Source organism: Chroicocephalus ridibundus, chromosome 5 (assembly GCF_963924245.1).
Source record: "Chroicocephalus ridibundus chromosome 5, bChrRid1.1, whole genome shotgun sequence".
Classification (NCBI taxonomy): Eukaryota; Metazoa; Chordata; class Aves; order Charadriiformes; family Laridae; genus Chroicocephalus; species Chroicocephalus ridibundus.
In genome coordinates, this window is record NC_086288.1 from 55,904,541 (window position 1) to 55,929,273 (window position 24,733).

The 24,733-nt window shown below is 39.0% G+C and overlaps 1 protein-coding gene across 5 annotated transcripts in view; it reads left to right on the forward strand.

Moving 5' to 3' along the window:
- The window catches only part of EVC2 (EvC ciliary complex subunit 2), an 82,705-nt gene that overhangs the window by 49,343 nt on the left and 8,629 nt on the right, over positions 1-24,733 (forward strand). For 2 of the 5 annotated variants that reach the window (XM_063335435.1, XM_063335432.1), the window contains exons 13-19: positions 1,253-1,412; positions 2,720-3,184; positions 6,330-6,530; positions 8,039-8,161; positions 17,908-18,135; positions 20,400-20,608; positions 22,061-22,148. In XM_063335435.1, the coding sequence (XP_063191505.1) occupies positions 1,253-1,412; positions 2,720-3,184; positions 6,330-6,530; positions 8,039-8,161; positions 17,908-18,135; positions 20,400-20,608; positions 22,061-22,148 (1,474 nt within the window). The remainder of the gene's footprint in view (positions 1-1,252; positions 1,413-2,719; positions 3,185-6,329; positions 6,531-8,038; positions 8,162-17,907; positions 18,136-20,399; positions 20,609-22,060; positions 22,149-24,733) is intronic. The other 3 variants (XM_063335436.1, XM_063335434.1, XM_063335433.1) reach the window with 3 other exon arrangements.

Below are 24,733 nucleotides of genomic sequence, written 5' to 3' on the forward strand. Positions count from 1 at the left end.
TTAATACATTAATCTTCTGGTTTATTTCTTTTAGCTTTTATTTTGAGGATTTTATTTGGAATTAAGCTGATACAGTATCAACAAATCCTAATAAACTGGAATGAGACTGTCCTTTTTGGAGAAGGACTTGCAACATTTAGCTGCTACTCTAGTTTATTAATTGGGCCAGGTATCATGTTGGAACAGGGACTTGGAAGCCCTGGATTCATCTCAGTCCAGGCTCTGTGTGTAATGTTAATGTCTTCTGAAAAATGGGGATTTGAAAAATAAACCAGAAAGTGTTTGGACAACGTTCAGGTCAGGAATTGGTGCTTTCTATTCAAAGTTCCATCTTGACTTTCTCAACCCTGCATTTTGGAAGTCTGCTGTGTTTAATACTAGAAATAATAACTCACAAGTGTCCAGCAGCCTCCTCTGAAGTAAGATGTTCTTTTATTCTTCTGTTGTCTGAGAAAGATTTGTGGAATTTCTGGTGTAAATATAATAGCAGATAATTTTTGAAATTCAATTTCAGTTTGTGGAGGGATGTTTTTCTAACTGTTGAAGGCACGAATGGGATCTTGCTTACTCTTTGAAATTAAGTACTGTAGCAACTGGAGGTAGACCATAGTATTAAACTTCCATTTGAAAGCACCAGGTGCTTAAGACTGAGAATTTGCTCAGTTAGATTATTGTATTTCACTAATAACTTGAAATCTTTATAATTTTTCTGATGGTGTAAATGTAATAGGAAATCTGGATAGAAATCTTTTTATGGATATGATTGCTTTGTATCTTAAAATAATTTTTAGTTGTTTTACTTGATTAGAGTACATCCTTTAAAGAGAAAATCGTTTCTAATGAGGAGAAGGAGTTATAAAAGACATCTAGAATTGCATTGCAGGGGCATTAAATGAAAAATATAAATATTATGAATAATATGTAAGATTTAAAATGTCTCATTTGAATATCGCTTACATTACTAACTGATATGTAATTGGGTTTGCATTTGCATTCCCTTCCTTCCTTCCTCCCGTTCCTTCTTCATGCACCTGCACTCTACCTTCACAAACGGCTTTAATCCTACACTCATCTCAGAGATTATCTTTCTGTTATCCATTTCCTTGTTTGATCTCCCTGGGTATCACTGCTAAAGAAACAAAGATCATTCCGTGTGTCTACTTTGTTGAGCCTTATTACGTTACTAATTGCCTCAAATATACTTTTGCTTTTAAGAATTTGGTATAACAGGCTTGAAACACTGTTATTGCAGAGCAGGTCACCTACCTGAAAGTCATTTGGGAGTGCTGCTGGACCGAGCTGAGGCTGAAATGAATTCTGTTAAACAGAAATTCGATCATGATTTAAAACAAGAAAAGCAAAAGCTTCGCCAGAAACTCATTACCAAGCGAAGGCGGGAAGTGCTACAAAAGGTAATTATTTTCAGTATATTTATTTTCACAGGGCTTATCATGAATTAAAAATGGAATGAATTGAAAAGTAAAGCGTAGTTCTTAGGACAGGGGTCAACACTGCCAGGAGCATGGATGAAAATAAGCGTCCGTTGTTTTTAGCTGTGTACTGCCGTGTGCTGTATTAATTATGCAGTAATTAGTAGCTGTTCTTTTAGAAAAACCTGCAGGAAAGTAATACAACTGGAGAAACTTGTGAAGCTCCTCTACTTAGTCTAACCTGTCCAAGGGGGTTATGACAAGCCTCTGTAATGTGCAGACAGGCAAAGAATGCCAACTGAACTTCTGGAGTCAGTGAGGGAGATGGCACAGACCTGTGACAGTTGTCATTTTCTGTGGGTTTCCTGGATATGTGTGACTTGAATGACTTCTACAGCACAGTTAAAATTCAGCTACAAAACAAAACTATTTAAAAGATGTACAGCTGTACCTGTGGCTGCTTGTGGTAGGACTCATGTCACCTAACCTCAGCCATCTGAAAATCGAGGCTAACTCCAAGAGCTCCAGATCTCATCTCATAATTGAAGATGACTTGCCGGTGATCTGAGGTAAACGAATGGGAGATCTTATCCAAAGGTCCCTGTCTGTCTCTGCCTAAAAGATGTAGAAAAAAACTGTCTTGGATTAGGTGATATTTCTTTAGATGACCAAAGTTAGGTAAGATTAATTTTACCTTTTGTGGGATACGTGTTTCAGTGTTTTCTGCTCTTTAATAGGTATCAGTGGAAGGAGAGACAGCAGGTAGAATGATGGAGACTTGTTTTATTTATTCTCAGTATAGGTAGCTTTGGTTTAGCTTTCCAATGAAATTGCTGCATGCAGTAAGATGGGGAAAACAAAATGGAAAAAAAACCAGCCTTTTTTTCTTCCCACTTTTTGTTTTCTTTGTCCTTGGTATTTGATCCAGATTCACTTCTGGAACACTGACAGATCATTACGGTTCAGCCAGTTGGGACTGTATCAATCCACAAGATCGTGCATTTATTTAGGTGATAGCCCTTCCTTCTATCTAGCAACAATCTAAATTATCACAGGCGTGTGTTAGCCCTTCTATCTAACAATAATCTGAATTATCACAGGCCTGCTAGATGCACACAAAGCCATCATGCTGAGTGCTAGGTAAGTCTCTGGACACTGAAAAACAGTTTTGGAAACACTGAAAAACAAAAGTATGAAATTTGGCGTTGCTATGAAATACATATTTAAAGAGCTAGAATTTGAGATGTTCCTTCTCTTAACCTTGTTTCTCCTTTTGGCAAATGAATCAGCAGAAAGAGCATCGGAGGGAGCAGCTGTCACTTGGAGACCCCTGCAAAACTACTAAGGAGGTCAGTCCCTACCTGAGCCACTGGAAGAATCTTCTGAGTGATCACACTGTTGAATTTGAAGAACTTACTGAAAAGCTTGACAATGAGGCCGGTGAAGAGCTGAAAGAGCTTCTATTTAGTGTAACAGAGAAAACTGTTGAAGAGCTTAAACGTGTTCAGCATGGAGTATTTGTGCAAGAACTGGTAAAGCTCAGTGTGCCAAAGATGTTCCTGCTGGAAGCTGTGGAGGAGCATAAAAAAGAGATGGTTGTTAAACATGAACAGCTTGAAAGGGAAGAGCGTGACAAGAGCACGGCAGCTGAAGAGCTGCTTCAGCTCACCAGGCAGAAGCTAAGCCAAGAATTGGAAACGAGCATTTCGGAACAAAAAAAATTAAGGAGCTGGGAACAATCAGTATTCACGCAAGTATCCCTCTACACCCTTTTCTTAGTTGTTGTTGCAAATAGAGATGAACTAGGAGTTTCCACACCTGTTCGGGTATAATTCCTAATGATCAGTTCTCTGTCAGTCACTTGGGAATTGACTTTTTTGCAAGTGCTCAGCCCCTGTGATGCCAGTGTGTGAGCTGGCGCTCCTTGTGCTGCAGGGGGAATCCTGGGAAATGGCAGTTTTGAAACCAAAACCATGGAGTGGTATATTTATACGTCCGTTCACTCTGCATCAGGTTTCACTTCCATATCTTTCACTATTATTCTCAGTCTGTTCTCAGAGGTCGGGCACTTTGGAAATGTCATTTAGTATGTCAGGCCTAATTAGAATCATAGCATGGTTATTCAGAAGGGACCTTAAAGATCCTCTAGTTCCAGCTCCCCTACCTTGGGCAGGGACACCTCCCACTAGACCAGGTTGCGTAAAGCCCCATCCAACCTGGCTTTGAACACATCCAATTAGCACAACGTCCAATTTCAGTATATTCCTTCCAGCCACATGTCAGGCCTTACTCACGGGGTTTGTTTTAAGCTCAGCCCCAGTATTTCCGCATGTTTCATAAATGCAGAGTGTGGTAGCCTACCTCTCCAGCCCATGGGCTCCATGCATCAGTCTTGGCTGATCTGGCCTGCTGACAAAGTGCCCCTGGCACCGAGCCCCAAGCCAGAGTGGCATCATGGCACGGGCAACGTTGCAGAGAGGTTTGTTGGCCCCGGGTGCGCCTTATGGCCATTGCTGCCTGCTATGAGGTAACGCTGGGGAGATGGGAAGGCGGGTGGTGGCCTTGCCACCATTGGGAGACCTTGCGCAGGGAGAGACCATGGCTGCAGCCAAGAGTCGTCGTGCGTGGTGTTTCTCAGACTGAGCAGCGAGGTCCCTGAGAGGTTTGCACCGCTCATTATCATTTCTTCTTAACTTTCAATTACATTTATGACTAATTGTTTTATTACCTGAATATTTACAGTACTACATTTGCTACACGATGTCTGTTTAATAACAGACATTGTTAGAGTTGTGGGAACGTGAAAAAATAGTCTGTTGTCAAAATTGCAGCTTTAGGGGAGGCAACTGGAACGGGCAAGCCTATATTGGTCTGCCCCTGGAGCAAACAGTACCAGGCATGAGAGACTGAACAGAGTGGGTAGGTTGGGGGGAAGCATTAGTAAAGGTTTCTCTTTCATACCTCTTCTTTAAAGCCAATCAGATTTGCGTGGGCAATTTTGTCCAGACAGCGTCTTCTGAAGTTTATCTGCTGCACAGTGTAAAACCATATAACAGGAATATAAAAAGAAAGCTTGCCTGTTACATTTGCTTTGTTAAGAAAAAATTCCACTTGTGTCTTGTTTTGGTTCTAATTTCAAGGGCTTTGTATTTTACTCAGCATTTAAAATACTTTTCTATGAGCCATTTCAGTATATTTTCTAGCTTGTCTTATTATCTCTTATTTACATTGCTGTCAACAGACCTGCAAGAGCAGGGAAGTAGATTGTATGACCCGGCAAGTCTTTCCTATTTCTAACTTACAATTCCATGATAATTGTGTTCCAGCCTTCAGTGTCACCTCTTGTATTTGTTAGATAATATCTTTATTTACAGCAACAGTAAGCTGTTTGGTTTTTTTCAGTAAAATACTGGAATATATATACAAAAAATGGAGCATTTGCATAACTGTCCTATCAGAAGCCCCTTAAAATCTGTCCCTGTCTTTTTGTTCAGTCTACTGTCTGTCAATTTTGATATTTCAATGACAGATGCCAGCTCTCATGTTAATATTCTCATCTGCTATCTAGTTTTCACAAAGAATTATTTTGAATGATAGCTTTTCATTTTTGTTGCTTATCAAAGAGACCGTGAGTTAGTCCAAAATATTTATGAACATCATTAACGCTTAAAGTCCTTTTTTAAACATGGACATGATAAAACTGTGATTGTATTTTCTTTTGTATCTCTGGCTATGTATCTGTGTATGTGGATATATAGTATGGATTTTCTTCTAAAAGAAAATGAAAAATGGTTAAGTATACTGTAAATGCTTGGAATGATATTGCCTTAAACTAGGTAATTTTTTTAAGAGAAAAACTTTATGCATTAAAAATTTTTTAATTTGGGATTTAGATATACTTTGCTGAATCAGTCAACAGAAATAAGGACTTCTAAACTCAAAAATATTTTAGTGAAGTGATGAGGTAGTATAGGCCTGTGATATACTGAATAAAAGCATCAGTCCTGATGGAACATACAATATAATATATTTTTAAAAGAAAACTACTTTTTAAAAAATATGCTGCTCATGCTTTAGATACAAATACATTTTTTGGGAAATAGAGAAAATTTCCAAACAAAAAATTATGCTGTTTTTTTATTAAATGCTCTTAAGGAAATAGTTCAGTCACCAAATAAGATGATGAATGTAATCTAAAGTCACAACTGGAAGATGAATTTAGGCTTTAGCATGCTTGATTTTTAAGTCCGCTTCAGCTTGACCTGAGGATCAGTTCCCCAGATGTCTATGTTGAGAACCTTCCTTCTACAAAATGGGAACTCTGAGTGATTCAGATTACTGCTAAAATATATTCTGTGTTGTTCAGACTGCTGAAAGCTTTTTTACAAAGAACAGCTGGAACCCTTGTGACTTGGTGATGGGAGGGATGACATATACGAGTTTATAACAAAGAGAGACTTTTTTATTTTATTTTTTTACCCCTCTCAGTAGCTGTGAGTGTTAAGTGCTGGGAAACAGCACGGGGAGGCTTTACGGGAAGCTTTTATCTTGATTTCAGCCCTAAGTTCAGGGTTTGTATTGTCTGAAGAGGTGGAATGATTCTGTGCATAGCAAATGTGCTAAAAGATATTTATTTATTTATTTATTAAATATTCAAAAAACTGTATCCCCTTGAAAATGAAGTTTTACAGTCCAGGAAGTTCTGTATGCAGGATTTAAAAGTATCCTCAATGATATTTCGAACATGCTAGAGTAGCTCAGTCCTCTGTGTGGAATCATTAACTGATATATGAATAAGATCATTGTCACGTAAAGTGTGTGTGTGTGTCGCTTGTATTTTACGCAATATTGCCTGTATCGCTGAACAGCAAATAATTTTGTTTTTTTTTTAACAGGCAGCTTCTAAGTTTACCCCTCTCACTGTCGGAAGAGGAATTGCTTAGAATGAGGCAAGAGCTGCACTGCTGCTTCTCTCAGGTGGACACCAGCTTGGCTTGGCCCAAGATAAGAGCAAGAACCTTGCTTCAGTCTTTTGAGATGGAGCAGAGGGATGCAGAGGTGCTGAAAGTCGATCAGAATTTAGCAATGACCAATAAACAGGTGGGAATGGTGTGGGATCAGTGTGGGAATGTGCGAGGGGTTCCTGGGTGTATCTGCAGGTTGTTGGCCTTGGCTGCAGATCTGGTTCTGTAGTTTCTTCATAGGCACGATAGAGGTGCACACTTCTGTCTGTGTAGATCAGTGGACCTTAAAGTTAATTGTTCAGGCAGCAGTTTGATAAATATGTTTTTTTCACATACATCTGCATATTTCTGCTGCTTGTGTGTCACCCAGCTTTCCCAAGAGGAAGGCATAGTTACAGAGAAGCAGATGGGTGGCCAAAAAGGGGCTGCACCTCTGAGAAGAGTCCACTGACATGCCAAAAGTTTGAGTGGTGCTGAGCCTGCCTCTGTATATTAGGGACACTTTGGGTTCCTTTACAGCCCAGATTTAGATTTCTCTGGCAGCCCTTACAATTACTAAATTTGACACTACATCAAGGAAAGATTTAGGGAGTTTCTGTAGGGGAATGTCCTACAATGTCTTGTCCATTTAGGAAAGTAAAGTTCCTGAATTAGCTGGTCTTTCTTGGCAAGAATTTGGGCTTAATTTCTGTTGGGTGTATACAGAGGCTTAGGTTTTGGTTGGTTGGTTTGTTTGTTTGCTTTTTTCAAATCTAAGTATGTAGAAGATGAGGCATACTCACTCAGAGGGATATTACCAACAAGAAAACTGTCTATCAAATCTAGCACATTTTTAAAGAATTCTTTGAGGGGTGTTTAATTCCTTCAGTAAAATGTGTAATCGTAAATGATTTTCAGTCCTTAAATAGGAGTGGGGGGAGGGGAAGTGTTTCCTGTACAAATTGTATCTGGTATTGTCGTAAAAAAGAGGTCTTTCCCTTGCTTTGTTTTGGTTCAGCTATGTTTTCTAAACATGTAAACCAACTTGGGTTAATTGTACTAGGAATTAGCCTAGTTCAAAACCTTAATTTCTGAAGTATTAAAGAAGGGAAATGACTTTGCAAAGCCTTATAGATGAACAGATGTTATCATTTCCCCAAGAGTACACTATACTCAGTTGATATTCTTGTAAAGAAATATAAAGGTCAAGAATAATTTGATTACATGGAATGGTGCCCCTTAATACTATCACGGTTCATTTGTGATTCGTATGCTGTGTCTTGAAAACAATGGAGTTCTTAAATTAATATTCTTCATTTTTAACCATGCTGAAGAGACAACGCGTCAGTTAAAATCTTCTCTTATTATCACTGCTAAAGCTTGTTTAAAATCAAAGTTATGTGCTAGGAGCTTTCATGGAAAGGATGAATATATAATTCTACTTGAAAAAAATTTAAAAAGAAATTTTCAACTTTGAATGTCTGAAAGGAATCTTCTGAATGAATAGGGGGCCCCATCATTTCAGAATTTTTTTCTCAGAGAAAGTCATCTTTGCCAAGTTTTCATTAATTGGTGGATCTGCCAATAATAGCAAGTAATAATCTTGATGTTAGCATCCTCATGTATCTCTTACAAATAAAGCATTTTGTGCTCATCTTCTTACAGCAGCATTCTAAAATGAAAACACCGGGATCCAGGAATAGAAATAAGATAGATATTCTGAAGAAATCTTTACAGGACAAAATTTTCATTTATGAAGACTCAGTGAAAGATGAAAATTTGAATAAGGTAAGTGCAAACTCTCTGTACTGAGGTCAAAACCTAGATCTTTAGTAATGAAAAAATGACCGTTTTCTATCAATGTGAATAAGAACCAGATAAAAAAGGCATCAAGTGTAGTGGCATGATGCATCTCTGCTTTTGCCTGCCTTTATCAAGATATTGTATTTCAAGCGTAATAGTTTTTGCTGTGTTTTAATTTTTACACCTTAGTTACAGAAGTGATTTTGTGTCTTGCCCTCTTTGCTTCTGGTGTTTCTGGGGCTTGGCATATGCATGACTGCAAGACTCCCCTAGATCCTGTGGTTTTCTTAGTAAGGCTTTCAAAACATGGAATGTGCTTTACTGCATACTTCAGCTGAACAAGGTTTAGTTCTTGGACCTCTTCTAAGGCTACTGAAAACCCAGAAATGGGTTCTTAGATCCAATGGCTTCTTGGGTAGGGGCTGAGTTTATTTGTACAGAGCTTATTGAAAGGAGCCTTGATTCCGGCGGGTATCTTTTAAAAGGCTTGCAGCCCCTTTCTAAAGTTAATCTTTAAGGAAAGAATGGGGCCAATGCCAATATGGGATTTTGGAGGCTTTTTCCTTCTCTGCCAGCAGATGTTCCACGAGGTCTTGTTTGTATTCTTTAACTCTTCTCTCCTTCTCTTTCCCACTTTTAGAATATGGGTATTATTACTTTTGTGTATCAGAGGAATGTTACAATGATAACTGTGTTGGACATAGGTGGTACACAGCTATAAGAACTACGCAGAACAAGCAGGTGTCATTTGTAGTTAAAATTTGTACGTTAAAAATAGTTTCACAAATTATTGCAATATCAATTTTAGTACTAATTTGAACAAAAATCTGTTTTTACACCTCTTTCCTGTGCTTTTTATACTTGTATCCTGAGAAATGAAAACTGCTGTGCCAGCGCGTTCACTCAGAAATAATTTATTTTGTAAGAGCAACACATTGTTAGTATTGGTTGCATGTGGTAAAAGCAAATGTTTATCTAGTCCAGCACCCAGCCTTTGAAAGTGAGAGCAGGTGCTTGGGCAAAAATGCAACAAGTGGGCAAGTGTGTTCTGGCACTCCTTAATTGAATAACTCTGGTCCAAGAATACCTAATCCTTTAATGGAGGCATTTAAAATTTTGCGTGCAATACCTAATGCCCTGACCTCCACAATTTAGAATTTTTTTTTGTAATGTTACTTGAAAGTACAACAGAATACGGGCTAAGCTCTTATGTTACAAGAAGTACTGAATATTTGTTTGGTATGAATATTGCCTTACATTTTTTTGTAGAATCTTCTTTTAAAATTGGAAAGTTAGGTCCTCTAAGCCTCATTGTTTAAGTTTTATGTGTACCATCTGCCATACCTGTTGTTCTAATTGTATGGTTGCACATTAGTTAGAAAAACTTAAATCCCTTGGGCTTTTCCCAATAAGGAAGCTAAACTATTGTTAAGGAAAATTGTTAGTTCACACATTATCATTAGGACACAGAAGTATAAACAACAAATCTTATGTTGATCACAGAAGCAGACTTCCTTTCTTTTGGCTGTTGCAATCTATTACCTCATTCCTCATTTAGAATCTTACAATTCTAAATTTTGCATTAATGTGAACACTTTTTATTATCTCACTCAAAATTAACCATCTGAAGTTGCACAGCCAATTCAAGGCAGGGGAAAAGGACTGTGGAGCAATACAGCTCTGCCGCATTTCTCCTGCCTTCACTCCTGCAGACTTCACACAGTGGTGTGGGTTTTGTCTCGCTACAGATGGCTGTGAAATGGTTTCCAGCTAATGCTTATGAAAGGAGCAGCGGGATGCATTTTGTAGTACTGTAAAACAGGCACGGCAGAGAAGAACGACTAACAACTTGTAGACAGGAGGTAGTGAGCCGGGAGGCCATGGCAAGAAGTTTGAAGCCTAGTCTTGGAGCACCTGAGAGTATCGACCTCACTATGCAAATCTTCAAATGCAGACTGTATCTACTTTTGTGTTTCATAGCTGTTTTGAGCTGTTGCGTGTGAAGAAGTAGCTGTTCCTTTCTGAAATAGCAGTTACCCATCTCAGAAGAAACACAGTGGTAAAAATACTGACATTCTTTAGTCTATTTTGCCTGCTGGGCTTAAAAAAAACCATAATACTACTTGCATGAGAAATGTCCTTGGGGTTGCAGATGATCAATTCCATTTTCAGATTATTCTCTTTACTTGTAATATTTAGGACTGAGACAACATGAGTTAACAATTAGTCTGAACTAAATATGGAGTTTAGAAGGCAGTGCTTTCAAGCAATGGACTAATCATAGTGCATTTACAGCACTGGCATTTTTTTTGTGTAGTTTGGATGTTTCAGGTGGAATCAGCAGCAAATGTTCAGACTTCTGGTAGTGGATTCATCATAAGCGAAGTAGTTTGACACTGTAACAATATGACAAATAGTACAATGTCAAGCAGTATTTCACAGTCTTCTTTTTTGGTATGACAACAGGCCAGGGGATATTAGTGTATAACTAGTTTATAATTTAGTTTGTAATCAATGTTTCTTCCAGCTTCTACTGAAATCACCTTCTTTGTCATGGTGAAGTCAGGTCTACTTGCATGGTTTGATTTTGCCAGGTGTATTTCTGTTTGCAGAGCTGTGATTTCAGAGCTGACGAGGCAAAAGGAAACTCAGGTGGCTAGGGGTAGATAGAAGTACCGGTTGAGTAATGCAGTATTTTGTTTGGTTAAGAGCAGTAAATTTACTGTATAATGTTGAATACATGCTGAATGATAAAGCTGAACATGATTCCCATAGAATCATAGAATAGTTTGGGTTGGAATGGACCTATAAAAGTCACCTAATCCAACTCCCCTGCAATGAGCAGGGGCATCTTAAACTGGATCGAGTTGCTCAGAGCCCTGGCCGACCTGACCTTGATTGTTTCCAGGGATGAGGCATCTACCACCTGCCTGGGAAACCTGTGTGAGTGTTTCACCACACTCATTGTAAACAAACAAACAAACAAAAAAACCACAAAAACAAACCCAAAACCCCACAAACAAACAAACACCCCAAAACCAAAAAAAACCCAACCCAAACAATTACTCCTTATATCTAGTCTAAATCTACTTTCTTTTAGTGTAAAGCCATTACCCCTTGTCCTGTCACGACAGGCCCTGCTAAAAAGTTTGTCCCCATCTTTCTTACAAGCCCCCTTTAAGTACTGGAAGGCTGCAATAAGGTCTCCCCAGAGCCTTCTCTTCTCCAGGCTGAACAGCCCCAACTCTCTCAGCCTGTCCTCATGGGAGAGGTGCCCTGTCCCTCATATTTGGGCATGCTTAAGATCTGGCTTTGTACTTAGTAATATGCAAATAGTATCCAGTTTTGCAGCTTGGACCCTAAATCTTACAATTCATGGAATGTATTGAACATATCATGTAAACCCGCTGTTACATGAAGTGGTTGACAAAAGCATAAGTGTTTCTGTCATCGATGGCATCTCTTTTGCCTTTGAATTCAGCTGCAATTAAAATATACATTCCTGTGTCTCCTTATAAGTGAACTTGAGTTGTCAAACTGCATTTCCATCCTTACTCGTTATCCATTTTAATGGGTTCAAACTTACACTAAAGGTGATCACTCATTTACTCATTCATCTATTCATTATTCATTCACCCATCCCCAGATTTTATGTATGTATAATTCATTTAAAATCCTTGTCTGAAACTGAGCCTCCTGCGAAGAAAGAGCAAACTTTAAATTCAGTTGTGTGCACACACCTGTCAAAACATTTCTGTGTAATTATTTTACCTGCACTTATAAAGTTTTATAGCACATCCTGTTCCTAAACGACAAAGGCAGCCTTCAGATATTGCTTACTAATTTTGTGTCATATGAAACAATCTCTCAAGCGTGTATTTCCCCTTTTTTGAGTAAAAAATGTGTGTATTCTGGCAGGCAGTATCTTAGACACGTAAATAAAAGCTGGAAGAAAAGGAGGACCAGCTTCTCAGTGTGTGTATGTTGTCATAACTCGTTCAAGCTAGTAGTGTAGTAGTAATTTCTATTAGTTAAGAAGCTGCCCTAATACATTGAATTCGGAGCATCACATTGACTCTAAAGCATTAGTCCTTTTGAAAATGGACTTATTTACTTCTAGGCAGATAGGGCTGCTTGAATTATTTTTTTTACATTCTGTGAATTGGTGCTATTTCTAATGAAAATCATAATATAAATCATATAGTCTCTTGCGACAAAAACATTAGTTGTTCTCATGCATCTTCATTTTCCTGCTTTTAGGTAAATTCAAAACTCAACATTGCCGAAGTTTTGAAAGGTCACTTGTGGCATTAGCTGTCCAACCTGGTTCATTTCTAACATGAATGGCCCCTTAAAGTGATGTCTGCTGTAGCAATGCATCTCCCTGAACACCTTGCTAGATAGCAGCTGTTAGCGAAGTATTAAGTGGCTGTCTGAATCGGATATAAATCCCTTGCCTTCCTTTAGAATCATAGAATCTTCATGGTTGGAAAGGACCTTTGAGATCATCGAGTCCAACCATACACACAGAAACCCCCCCCATAATCTGTCACTAGAACATGCCCTTAAGTGCTAAATCCAGACGTTTCTTAAATACCTCTAGGGATGGTGACTCAACCACCTCCCTGGGCAGGCTGTTCCAGTGCCTGACCACTCTTTCAGTAAAGTAATTCTTCCTAATCTCTAATCTAAACCTCCCCTGCCGCAACTTCAGACCATTTCCTCTGGTCCTGTCATTATTCACTTGGGAGAAGAGGCCAACACCCACCTCTTTCCAACCTCCTTTCAGGTAGTTGTAGAGGGCAGTGAGGTCTCCCCTCAGCCTCCTCTTCTCCAAGCGAAACGTGCCCAGCTCCCTCAGCCTCTGCTCATATGACTTGGTCTCCAGACCCCTCACCAGCCTGGTAGCTCTCCTCTGGACACGCTCCAGCACTTCAATGTCCCTCTTGTACAGAGGGGCCCAGAACTGAACACAGTACTAGAGGTGAGGCCTCTCCAGTGCCGAGTACAGAGGCACGATCACTTCCCTGCTCCTGCTGGCCACACTATTCTACACTACACACAACTATGCTGTTGGTCTTCCTGGCCACCTGGGCACACTGCTGGCTCATCTTAAGCTGGCCGTCCACCAGCACCCCCAGGTCCTTTTCTGCTGGGCAGCTTTCCAGCCACTCTTCCCCAAGCCTGTAGCGTTGCTTGGGGTTGTTGTGACCGAAATGCAGGACCCGGCACTTGGCCTTATTAAACCTCATACAGTTGGCCTTGGCCCATCGATCCAGCCTGTCCAGGCCCCTCTGTAGAGCCTTACTACCCTCAAGCAGATCAACACTCCCACCTAGTTTGGTGTCATCTGCAAATTTACTGAGGGTGCACTCAATCCCCTCATCCAGATCATTGATAAAGATATTAAACAAAACTGGTCCCAAAACTGAGCCCTGAGGGACACCACTGGTGACTAGCTGCCAAGAGGATTTCACCCCATTAATCACAACTCTCTGGGCGTGGCCATCCAGCCAGTTTTTAACCCAGCGAAGAGTACACTTGTCTATGCCATGATTTGCCAGCTTCTCCAGGAGAATGCTGTGGGGGATGGTGTCAAAGGCCTTACCAAAGTCCAGATAGACAATGTCCACAGCCTTCCCCGCATCCAGAAGGCGGGTCACATGGTCATAGAAAGAGATCAGGTTGGTTAAGCAGGACCTCCCTTTCCTAAACCCATGCTGGCTGGCCCTGATCCCTTGGCTGCCCTGCACTTGCCGTGACAGCTCACTCAAGAAGATCCTCTCCATGATCTTTCCTGGTACCGAGGTCGGGCTGACAGGCCGGTAGTTCCCCGGATCCTCCTTCCAACCCTTCCCTGGATCCTCCTTCCGACCCTTCTTGCAGATGGGCGTCACATTAGCCACCCTCCAGTCATCTGGTACCTCTCCTGTTGACCAAGACTGTTGATATGAGAGAGGCTTGGTGAGCTCTCCTGCCAGCTCCCTGAGTACTCTTGGGTGAATCCCATCCGGCCCCATAGACTTATGTGTGTCTAGGTGCAGAAGCAGATCATTGACTTCTTCCTCCTGGATTATGGGTGGGTTGTTCTGCTCTCCATTCTTGTCTTCCAGCTCAGGAGGCTGAACACCCTGGGGGCAGCTGGTCTGACTATTGAAGACGGAGGCAAAGTAGGCATTAAGTATCTCAGCCTTCTCCTCAACCTTGATTGCAACAACCTTTAGAAGCTCTCTCTTTTGGTATTTGTTAACCTGTCGCTTTTACTGTTAAGGACTCACTTCCATTCCATCCTTTCTTTAAGAATCACCTAAGAGTGCAACAACTTTCACCACTGAAAAGGAGGGAGAGGGCAAGTCAATGGAAACTTCACAACTGATTGGACAGTCGGACCATATGGCTCTGATAATTGCTAATTGTTTTTGAGAACATTAGCTTGTGTCACAGTGATCGGTAGTATAACAATTAATTCAACATGCCCTTCAAAACAAAAACTTCAGCCTTATTTGAGAAAATAAATCTTGTGCATAGGCATTTTAAGAATTTTTTTTTTATTATTACTTATTATTTTTGCTTTACATATTTGCCTTGGCACAGGGGCATGGAATAGTCTTGCTTCTAGGCCTTTGTCTTATGTCACTAGTTCATAAGAACATCTTGAAATAACACTTTAGATTTTGAAAATAAATTTGCTTTGACAAGATAAATAAACTAAGCTAACCAACTAAACAGACCCCCAAAACACACTGATTTAGGGTGGGATTGGCTGTCTGGTGCAATCTGTATCAGAGTCGTGACTTGTAGAATGTTCTGAAGAGGTTTTTATCTTTGATTTCTGATCAGTGGTGCTAGAGTACAGCGTACACCTTCAAATGCCTGTGCACTGCTGGACTGTGAACTTAAATGGGAGATGCCAAAGTTACTTGCTTTTCAATAAAAAGCATTCCACAGAAAACAAAAGGCGTCAAATTCACTTTAATAGGTTTCTTGTCTGCCTGCAAAGAACATAGACATAAAAACCCTATTATTATTTAATTTTTCCTACTGAAACATAGAAACAAGTAAAACATATTCTATCCTAAGGTAAATGTTATCTACTTTTTTTTGAACAAGTACTTGAAGGCAGCTCTGCTCTTTTTCCATAATTCCTAATTTTGGCCATCTCTTTTGCTTTTCCCTGGAGATCTCTGCCTCCCGTGTTCAAAAATAACAGCTTAGTGTTCTGCATTTTGGATACCATATTTCCAGTATGACCTCTGAGTTGAATTCTCCTCCTAATTCAAATATTTGTAACCCATATGCTTACTTATTATTTCATGTCACACATCGACATTATTCAGGATCTATTTGTTAGATTAACAGGTGTGTTGAGAGACAACGTCCGTCTTTTTAAGATGGAGATTTATTAAAGATATCAAGAAAATGAATCTTGCCTCTACTTTGTGTCTGTAGGATGATTTCTTATTCTTGTATTGTAATTCATGTTAGTAAGAAATACTTCCTGAAGGTGACCTTCCATCTCTTGTGTTCAAGGACATTCCAGATGATATAATGGAGACTTTGGAGAGTATCACATGAACATGAATGAGAATATCAGAAGCATATGTGGTTCCAAATCACATTTTAAATTTAGCTGTATCTACTGGATAATAGAATTTGGATGATACACAATCGCTCTTAGCTGGTCCCATATCAATAACATTTCCAGATAAAAATTCATGGGCATCATGTTACGTATTTATCATTTTAGGGATCTAAAAACTTGGTGGAAGTCTCCTTAAATGCTCCTTTAAAGCTAATCATGAATAGAATCAATAACGTATAATTCTGATTAGCATGAATAGAAAGCTAATAAGGTTTTAACGTCTTGAGTACATACCATCTCTATTTGTGCAAAGATTTTCTGAGAGGTTAAATCAGGTCTTGTGCCAATGGTAAGTCATATAGTGTCTAAAGACTACAGTTGACCTTTACACTGTTGTAGTTCATGCTTGCAGGGCAAATACTATTGGTCCTTATTGTTCTTATTTTATAGACTGGTAAAACTGTAGAGAGATTTAAGACTACTGTATAAAGGTACACTGCAGGATGCCTACCACGTTGAGGCACTAACCATGTAGGTATGTCAGTTAAATAGGAATGTTCATCTCTGCCTGCTCTTTAAAAGAGAGGCCAAATTTGATGGGGTAAATACTTTTCCATAGAACGCGAATGTGAGTACCGGCTCTCAGGTGCCATGACAATAGTAAACTTAACCAAAACTTATTTAAAAGTTCTTGAGATGCCTCCTTTAATGGCTGTGGTTCTTCCGTTCTGTCACAGGCAGTAGTTACTTGAGTATTGCTGTTAAAATGCATAATACTGGAAAGTTCTGAAAATGGTGATTTGGTTACTCTGTGAAACCTATCAAATTAGATTTGTAAGGACCAAAAGGCAATTTAGAGATGGAGCAAGGAAAAACCCTGCACTCTGATACCCAGCAGTGTATAGATGGGCCGTTTCTGTGCTTAGCTTTAGTCTAAATCCAGTGTGTAGGGCAGCAGTTGAAATCAACACCAAGCAGTGCAGTTGGAGCTCTTATGGTTGTATGTGCTTTTTCTGTGTCTTCTCTCTCTTACAATCAACTTCTGGGCCTGTGTGGATAATACAGGGAGAGAGAATAAAACCACACTAACAATGTGCTCGCCTTGAGGATTCGGCTCCCAAAATGTTAGATAGTCAGTGTAGCCATCATTGTCTAACCTAGACATCCGCGCTTATACGTCAGTGGAAACAAATTTTTCAGGATATGAAATGTACCGAGAAGTACCTTTTTGTAGTCTTTTCCTGTAAAGAGAACATAGAGTAGCAAGCTCTGATGGAAGCATCTAAAGAAGGTAATTGCAGCTGGCTACTGTCCACGTTGCCCTGCAGAAAAATGGTCACAGTGCAGTATCACTGGCTGTGAATGTCAGTGGTATAGGATGGAGAACTCATCAGTCACGTTGCATTTCATCCTGTGCTTGCACGTGCCGTGCTTGCCTTTCACCCCTGGATAGTTTCTGTGGATGTCCCATCAGATGCGTGGCAGCAACATAGTTATTGAGTTAAATCATTTTGATTTAATCCTGTTTAACGTATATTCAATACAGTTTTAATCTTTTTTGAAATCCATTACCAGTAGATTCTTCATTTACAGTTTAACTTTGTTTTATATAAGAGGATTTTTGGTTATTTGCTTAAAGAATAGTAGGTTGAATTTCGCTGGTCAATGTTAACTGACACCAATTTGAAACTAAATACAGTCTTTCTATAAATTTTGTACTTTTGCTCAACAGAAGGATGTATTTTATCTTCTCATTTAATCAATCACATAGGTAAGCTTAGGTTTATTTATGTTCTTAAGCTTTACTGTTACTATATGAAACATTATAGACACTCAATATCAAATACTAATCTAAAATAAAAGTTATGACAGTATTTAATATTAAAGTTATGACTACCCTAAAACAAAGCCTGATCTCTTTGAAATATATGACCTTATATTAAATTTTTTTTATAACGTTAACGCAGTAAAAAACTTGGAATTTAATGTTAAAAGCACTTCTTAAAACCATGTATTACACTGCAAGGTAACAGCATTGATTACTTTGCTGCTTTAATCCTGCTTGTTAATTACAAAGTGGTAAAATAATGGGTGTCCATGTAAGGTTTTCTGTTAATCTTGTTATCTTTTGTGTTTTGGTGTGTTTTAGGTGAAGTTCGAGTTGCTGCTTGAGCGAGAGTGTCAGCTACACGATCTGGAAAATAAACTTGGAGAGTATATTGCTGCTTTAGCCTTTCAAAAGACCCTTAAAAAATCCAAAATGTTGGAGCTGTATACTGCTGTCATAAGTGTACAAGCGTTGCTCTTTGAACAACTGAGCACGTCAAAAACCCTGTCAAAATTGGAATGTATTCAGATTTTAGAAGCGCATAATCCTGTAAGTAATGAAGTTGTGAAAAAAATTCCTGTTAGGAGACAGCAGCTATTGCAGCAGCTTATTTGACTTTGATTTAGCTGGTCTGGTTTGCAGCTCCTGGTAGTCCAACCTTTAATTTCTGTGATTATGTGGACTTTAACGCACTCAGTAAAAGAAATAAACAGAGTTGAAAATATTACAGCCAGGGAAGATTGTGTATTATTATTACAGTAGCATCCAGAGACCTCCAGTCAGAAAGCGCAGTATTTTGGTAGCTAATTAATACTAAAGTTTTGTCGATTGCAAGGAAGACAGTTGGGAGGTGATTGTGTGTAAATTGTCATGACTATGTTACAAAATCGTTCATGTTACAGTGCTATCCATATGGTAAAATCCATAACCACACGATATGCTTCAGTCGTCAAGTTTTTAAGGATTATATATACAGCACCTGCCTGTCTGTCTCTGCGAGCACACTCATGCAGTTTAAATAGGAGACGCATTGGAAAGGCCTCTTCCCTTCATCGTATTTATTATGTACTTGGGATGTGCCAGTTTTCTAATCCTTTTTTAATACCTCAGTGCTCTGTATGCATAAGGATTTTTTATTTATTTATTTTTTTTTACCTCTGCTATTTGCAACCATCCAAGTGAGGCTTGGGAGAGCACTGGAGTAGAACAAACAAAATGGGTTTTTAAGAGCAAAACCTCTTTGCTAGAGGGCATCATTAGACAGTTATTGCTGTGAAAACTCCTGGTTAAATTTTAATGCTGTCATCTCTCCAGAGTTTCTCTTAGAATGGCAGTTAGAATGCTTACACGCTTCCAGTTTTCTTAAATTTGTATTAAATCTGCAGGAAATATTGCAAGTTGTATGTAGATGGAGTATGAAAAAAGAATTTGGATTATCTAATTATAATAAAAATAATCTGGAATTATTGTCTTTTATGCAGTAAGTGTATGAGATCTCTGCAAATAGGTTGCTTTTAGCTTCTCTGTCCTTGCGCAGATAAAGAAAAAGGATTGAAGGAGAGGAAGAAGAGAGACCTGGAGCAGCTAACACTGGATTCTTTATCCAGCATGCAAGAACTAAGTTGAGCTCTATTTTGGGGGAAAAAAAAAAATATTTTAGGCATTGTTTAAAGTGCCTGTTAGGCTTGGTTTTACAAGGACTGTTTCCCGGTGATCGCACCCCTCTCTCTTGCTGTGTTTTTGTCAACTCCTCTATCCCTCTGGCTGGCAAACTTTAACACTTGTTACTTTGAAACAAATATATCAGATTACATAGGATTTGCTAACGCGGAGGACATCAGTGATAGTTTTACCAGTCGGTGAAACAGACTCATCCAGGTATATGTGAATTTGCTGTATCCCCTTAGAGATAACAAGTTAATCCTTGATTTTGATGTTAGGAGAGTGGATCTAAGCTCCAGTGTCAAACCTTGCTGACCAGGGAGCAGACACTTACTTAGAGATGCTGTGCTCCAATGCATCTGTAGTCTCAATACAGTTGATAAAGTCAAGGAATAGATTAAAATTCAGCATTTTCTCCAAGGTACAGGTTAGAAAATAGGGCACTGGGATATTAAGCAACTTAAAGCTTGAGGACAGACAACAGTGACATTGGAAAACTGGAATATGAAGCCTTCCTTCTGATGTCTAGTTTGACTCTGACCAAAGAGAGACCTCTGGTATGAGGGATCCAGTCCACTTAAGACTTTGTGTTTTAACCCTTTGCTTTTTAGAGCATTGTATTTTAACCCTGATTTTATCACACTAAATGTGAATTATTCTCTTTAACTTCAGACCTCTTTAATATTAGCTGTTGATTCAGTATAAGTAAAACTAGTCAGTCTGAGTTTCTCGAGCTGTTCCAGTGGCCTTATTCAGCTTATAGATGAATTCTGATGGTGCCATTCTTTTGTTTGGATCTCAGCCGTGCTGGTAGGGTACTTTCTAGGTGTCCTCTACAGTGGAAAGTTTCAGAGAGCATCAGCCTTTAACACAATGAAAATATCTTGAACACAATGAAAAATCTTTAACACAATGAAAATTAAAGACTCGTATCTTTCAGCATTGTTCTGATATTCATAGCATGCAAGTCATGTTTACTGAAGCCATGCAATGAATTGGAAAGTGTAATCACCGCAAGTGGCCGGGTAGAATGAGAAATGAATAAACTAATATCAGAAATTCTGATACCATCTTTTTTCTTCACTCCAAATGTCATTTGTTCTTCCAAGTTAAATTATGACTTTTTATCATTATGTGTTTTCAACTTCTAGGAGATTGAAGAACTTGACAGGAAGCTGGAGTATGAGATGCTGCATAAGGAGTCAGCGCAGCAGCATCTAATGAGTAGGCAGAGATGGACTCCAGATGGATTGGGACTTTCAAGTGAACCCGTGGAAACAAATGAAGACAGACAGGTGACAGTTCTGCTCAGACAGGCCATGAATAAATGTAGGCAATTCATAAATCTGCACCAGCAAAGGTGAGTTCTTTGGTCTCAGGTTTTACTAAGTTACTGCAGTCCTTATAGACTATAAGGTATCACAGAGAAACAGCAGGATAAATGTTCTGGTGTGTCAAGGAGAGAGTATAGATCTATGTTTGAACAGTGCATTTTTGTAACGTGGCCCAGGGCATAACTGTGGAGTCTTGGGAATATTGAAATAGGAAACATGAAATAATAATAGCTTAGTTACATATAGATTGTGATGTGTTGCATGGCAATCAACCGTTTCTTGACGTGGACAGTGGAAATATAACAGTACTCCTTAGCAGCAAGGAGGAAAAGAATTTTAGTCCTGTTCCTCTGTCTCCCAAGAAGATAAGTAAGGATTTCAGTGAAACCTGATCCGCTGGGGTCACAGGAAGTACCTGAGACAATTTAAATTGATTTTCCATCTCCACTGTCACACTGTAGACTGAATTCCCGGTCATGCAATCATTTTTGATGGGATGTATAAACTCTTCTTCAGAGACAGGCTCAGTTTCACTTTTCCCTTGCCAGTTTTTAAGAAAAGATATCGGTGAAAAAAAAAAAAACAATTGCCTTTTGGGAGGTATTAGAAATATCTGTCTTGTCATTGAAGGGTGCCTAGCAAAAATCAGTGATAATTTGCAAAGTATTGTATTATATTCATTAGGGTTACAGGAGTTAGAAATTATATTTTCATATGTATTGCACAGTATTAAAAGCGTACCACATTTCAAGGATCATGTAAGATCCTGAGAGGGTGCTTTCCATTACAAAAAGGGTCTTCCATGAAACAATTGTTACATTAAAATGGCTTTGAGTGGAATTGTTGCACACTTAAGTCTGTTTTAATTCTTAAAGGGATGGAATTCTACTTGATGTAGATTAACATTTCTCCTGTTGCAGAAGTAGAGCGTGCCTAGAAGAGCAGATAGGTTACTGGCTTGTGGATACTACTGTAGAGATATATCAGTGAAGGCTTCAGAGAAACTGCAACTAGTCTTTACTATTTACCTGAAAACTTAATGGAAGAAACAAGTTTTGTGCTTTTCCCAAATAATGGGAGGATGGCTTCATGATTTGGTCCAGAAGCAAAAAAATCACAAGTACTATACTGCTACACAACTACTATACCACTATATTCCAGCAACAAAAAGATCCACAACTTGCCATAAAGCGTAGTGATAAAAGTCAAAGAAGAGGGGGGACAGACTGAATCACATTGCTTTGTAGTGATTCTGGATTTGAATTGTGTGCAAGAGCATAACCTTAGGTTCTGCTCTGGTGTTTGCTTGGTGGTTCAGGGAAGAAGGGAGGAGAAATTGGCTTATTTCAGAAGTGCTGTTCACCCAACTTCACTGACAGAAAGATAGGCTTCCTGAATGGATAACTTTCAGGTATTGTTTCCTGTAATAGTCATTGGGCCTGGAAAGATTTCAGTGTTAATTCTGTCTTTCACTTCAGTTTGAGAGATGAGCAATGGAATTGTGTGGTGCTTGAAGATCTCCTGGAAAATATAGAAATGGATGCATTTTTGGCACTTTATAGTCAGGTAAGCATGAAATTGAACAAAGCTTCCAAGTTTAAATTACAGCTATATCTGGAAAACAGCTTTTCTTCTTTTTTGGGAACTGTTAGAGCTGCATTTGGAGTGACTATCTGCTAATAGTTGCTACCAGTTCTGGTGTTTGCAGCCTGTATTATTCACTTCAGTTAATTCTGACCTACTTTCAGCCTTTTTAATTTTACTGAGTTATACTTCTTTTTGTTCACTCACAAATCCTTTCCAGGGGTTGTCCTGTTGCATTTAATTCTGTGGAGAACTAAATTGCCTGAGTTTCTGGTTTACAGTCTGATTTTCATGTAATGAGACAAGGGTTTTGTTTAGGTTTTAATCAGTGTTAGGAATGATTTGCATTGATTGTGTTACAAAAGTAAATGATAGAAGGACCGCTAGTTAAATTTTCTTGTATCATTACTCATATTGTTTTCAAAAAGAGCATCACCTCTTCAGGTAATTTGCTGTCTGTTGGCTGCCTGTCAGTCCCACAACAGGCATTAAAAATGAATCACTGCTGTCCCCAAATTTTATCTGCAGGCCTTGGTTTAGATACATAGCTAGCCTCAGAAAGAGACTTGGCGTTGCAGCTTTTTGCATCTAAGTTTCTTGCCTCTCTGGGACAAGTGGGGTCACAGTCACCTGTATCATAAATTGGGAGCTTCAGAGGTCAGGAAGCCAAGGAGGGACCACTTAGGCTAAGGGTCTGACAGCTGTTCCTGTCTTAGCTTGTTTCTGCTCGGTTTTCTGACTCTTTATCCTCTCCTGAGTTAGATGTCTATTTGAGGTCAGCTGCTCTCATGAAGCATTGGAGTGAGACTTCTGTATATTCTGTGTTAGGAGATTCACCTGGAAGGTAGCACATGTTTTCAGGCCCTTACTTTCTGATTTGTGTAAAGAATTTGCATCAAAATCTCTTAAAGCTCAGAGGAGTGTGATAATCACTTCAGTCTCTGCTTCTTGTGGGGACACTCGGGTTCCATTCAGAGTGGAGTGCTTCCATGAGCCTTGCTGGAAGAGACATACCTCTGAATATTTGACAACCTGATGACTAAGGTGCTGCCCTGGAATGGAAGATCTCACTTTGTGCTAATGAATTAAATCAGGCAGAGTGGGAATTCATACCTCATCTTAACACTTTCCAAGAGCATCCTATCCTTTGGACATAATAATGTTAACACCAAACCCCCATTCTGGTGTGTCTTACAGAGTGTAACATTTGAAGGTGTTTTCATGACCAGTGTTAACCAGCCTTCAGTTTTAAATCCAAGCTATGTGTTCCCTTAGAGTTTGGGGTTTTTTTAGTATTATTATTTTCCTTTCTGATTTCCCCCCTGCCTTTTGTTGCAACTGTGTTTTTCTTGAAATCAGCTTGGTACCCATTGGCCTTGACAGTTTGGGGTATCGTAAGCGGATGTGGCTGTCAGGAGCTGCTGAATTCTGTTCCAGCCTTCAGTTCCTTCTCACTGTTTTCTGCCCCCGTGGCCTACTGCACATAGAGCTCCTAATGTTTTATTGGGAATTCACAAGAAGTAGCATCCTGCTGACACCGATAAAAATTTCTGCTGCAGGCCTTTGTAGGGTGCTTATGATGTAAATATTCACATGATGGTGAGTTTTAATCTGATTATTTCTTTATAACTTTAGATTATTTATTATTAACTTTAGTTATATTCTTTATGACTTTATAATCTTTAGCTCCTTTAAAATAACTTCCATAATGCTGATGAGAGAGTTACCCACTATTTTCAGTTATTTATTCAGTTGTGGAATGGTCATGTGGGCAATGACAGCTGTAACACTTTTCAGAGGTGATATTAAATTTGAGGCTTTATTTGCCCATTTGTAGTTGCAGTTTGTCTAATGGCTCAAGATTTCAGAACACTTTTCTAGGAGAAAAGATGATCTTTTGTCCTGTTGAAGAATGTTCCTTTTTTTTTTTTTTTTAAAAAAAAAAAAAAACAGGTAAGGAGTTAAAAGGCTTGTGTGACTATTTTGCTGAAACATACAGTGCTTCAGATACATGTTGAATATGATAACGCAAGATGAGTCTTAGATAAAATGAGCTCCATTCAACATTAGTGGAAAAGAAACATCAGAACAGTTACAAAAATTGAAAATGCTTTGAAAGGTCCTTGGGCTTTGCTGATCTTTCCCTGTGCTACTTTGGTTTAAGTCATTGGACTTGGTGTACTGTAGTCTTTTGAATTCTTTTTATACCATTGGGGTTTTTTTTCCCAGTTCATTATATATTTATCTGACAAAATATGTTGCATCCAGAAATGCTGGCCATTATAAAGTCTTTAAACAGCACAGACCAACTCCTCCAGATCAGCAATACCAAGACCATTTTCATAGTTTAATTTCAATACTTTTAAATCTGCTATTGCCTTGCAATCTTGGACTAACTGAAGAGACCTTGTACAGTGTTTATTTAGCAATTTCATAGGCTGGCAAAAACAGTCACTGCTAAGTGGGAACTCTTAAAAGAGAGCATGAAGACTGCATTAATCTCATACTGTAGTTCTTAGTTTGCCATATGCCTGGGCATGGGAAGGGTAGGAAGAAGATGCGCGTAA